The following is a 1,529-nucleotide window of genomic DNA, read 5'->3' on the forward strand; positions in this document are numbered from 1 at the left end:
TTATTTCAAGTTCTTCTAGAATCTGAGGAAAGCCATGCTGCAACAGCCGAGGCAGCAGCATTTGCTAAATCTACATAGTTTCGTGTAAGTACTGCTCAGCAATGCGAATTTTATTCGTTAACTCTTTGCCCTGTTTAGTAAGCTCGGGGAGAAAGCGACGGGGTCGGAGTTTTTTTATGAGTTTTGTAAGACAAAAATGTGTACATGTTTTAAAAACATTTCGAGAGCGATGTTTTCCGACAGTGTTGAACACTTCGGTAGAGAAGCCTCGAATATTGTACATGATTTCCTTTTCCAAAAAATAGGTTGATAACTTAGCCGACCATCCAAAATACAAATTTGTTTTGGGTGAGGGGCTGAGCAGGGCAGGGCGGGTGCGACACTCGCCTGAATGCGGTGGTTGTAGCGGTCAGCTATGATGAACTGACCAATACGGTTAACTGCGACTCCGGCGAGGCAGTCAAACTCGCCTTCTCCGTTGCCGTAGCTACCGAACTCCTTGGCAAAGATGCCATTCGAATCGAAAACCTGTGACAGAACGTCATTGGCGGATTATTTGTTTGGCAACATGTCGAGAGGCTGTGCGTGGGTGGTCGGTCAGCTATTGCCCTACCTGAACTCGGTGGTTGGACGAGTCCGCGATCACGATGGTGTTGTCCGGCCCCACGGCTATGCCGCGCGGCCAGGTGAAGGCTCCAGGCTCGCTCCCCCGACTCCCGATTTGAAACAGCTGACGTCGCTTCTGCAGGTACTGACTCCTAGGGGAGGTAGCGCCCGCTGCGAAACCTGGAGGGGCCAGGGAACCGGTCTCGAATAGAGATGAGCATGACTCGTGTGCGAGCACAAGAGTGAGTGTGTGTGTGTGTGAGTGAGAGAGGGAGAGGGACCGCCCTTGCGGCCGCGGCACGTACCGGCTGCTGCTGCTGCTGCCGCCGTAGCTGCTGTAGGGGAGGTGGGGGAGCCGACCGGGTTTTTTTGGTCGTCGTCAGAAGAGTCGATAGAGGCGGAGTTGTGCCTGCTGAGGGGCAGGCCGAGGGACAATCGGCGCGCCGCCGCCGAGCTGGCCGCGCTGCCACCGCCCGCGGACGAGCCGCCCGCCGTGGTCGAGCTGGCGCCGTCCTTACCCTCCTTGCGGGGGCCGTACTTGTTCTTGAGGTACCTGGATGCGGGCAGGAGAAGCTCAGAGAGGGGCCCAAGGCTGTGCCCAAAGACCAAAGACCTAAGGCTGTGTGGCCGGGGCTCGGGCCAAGGCAGGCCCTCTCTCCCACCCCTCTCCCAACCCCTAGGACAAAGCTCAAGGGTTAACAGTGAATATGGACATGACGTGAATTTCGTATGCAACAGGGTTTAAGGCGGATCCATGATTTGAAATGGCGATGTGGTTTGTGGCATATGAAGTGGTAAAGGGCGGATGAAAAGTGCTGCGCTTGGGGAGCGGTTGAGTGTTTGAGTGAGTGACAGTGAGCTACGGTTAGTGAGTGATAGACGGAGCAGGCCCACCTACCTCGCCCACGAACTGAGCGCCGGAC

The 1,529-nt window shown here is 55.7% G+C and overlaps 1 protein-coding gene across 1 annotated transcript in view; it reads right to left on the minus strand.

Annotated features, from left to right (window-relative positions):
- LOC127752096 (RING finger protein nhl-1-like) overlaps nt 1-1,524 on the minus strand; it is a gene marked incomplete at its 5' end in the record, with an annotated part of 3,610 nt that extends 2,086 nt beyond the window's left edge. The window contains 4 exon segments of the mRNA XM_052276671.1: nt 387-528; nt 614-786; nt 912-1,159; nt 1,505-1,524. Of these exon segments, the coding sequence (XP_052132631.1) occupies nt 387-528; nt 614-786; nt 912-1,159; nt 1,505-1,524 (583 nt within the window).
- Between the last annotated feature and the right edge of the window lie 5 nt (nt 1,525-1,529).

This window comes from Frankliniella occidentalis, unplaced genomic scaffold (assembly GCF_000697945.3).
Source record: "Frankliniella occidentalis isolate FOCC.00 unplaced genomic scaffold, Focc_3.1 Scaffold3922, whole genome shotgun sequence".
NCBI lineage: Eukaryota > Metazoa > Arthropoda > Insecta > Thysanoptera > Thripidae > Frankliniella > Frankliniella occidentalis.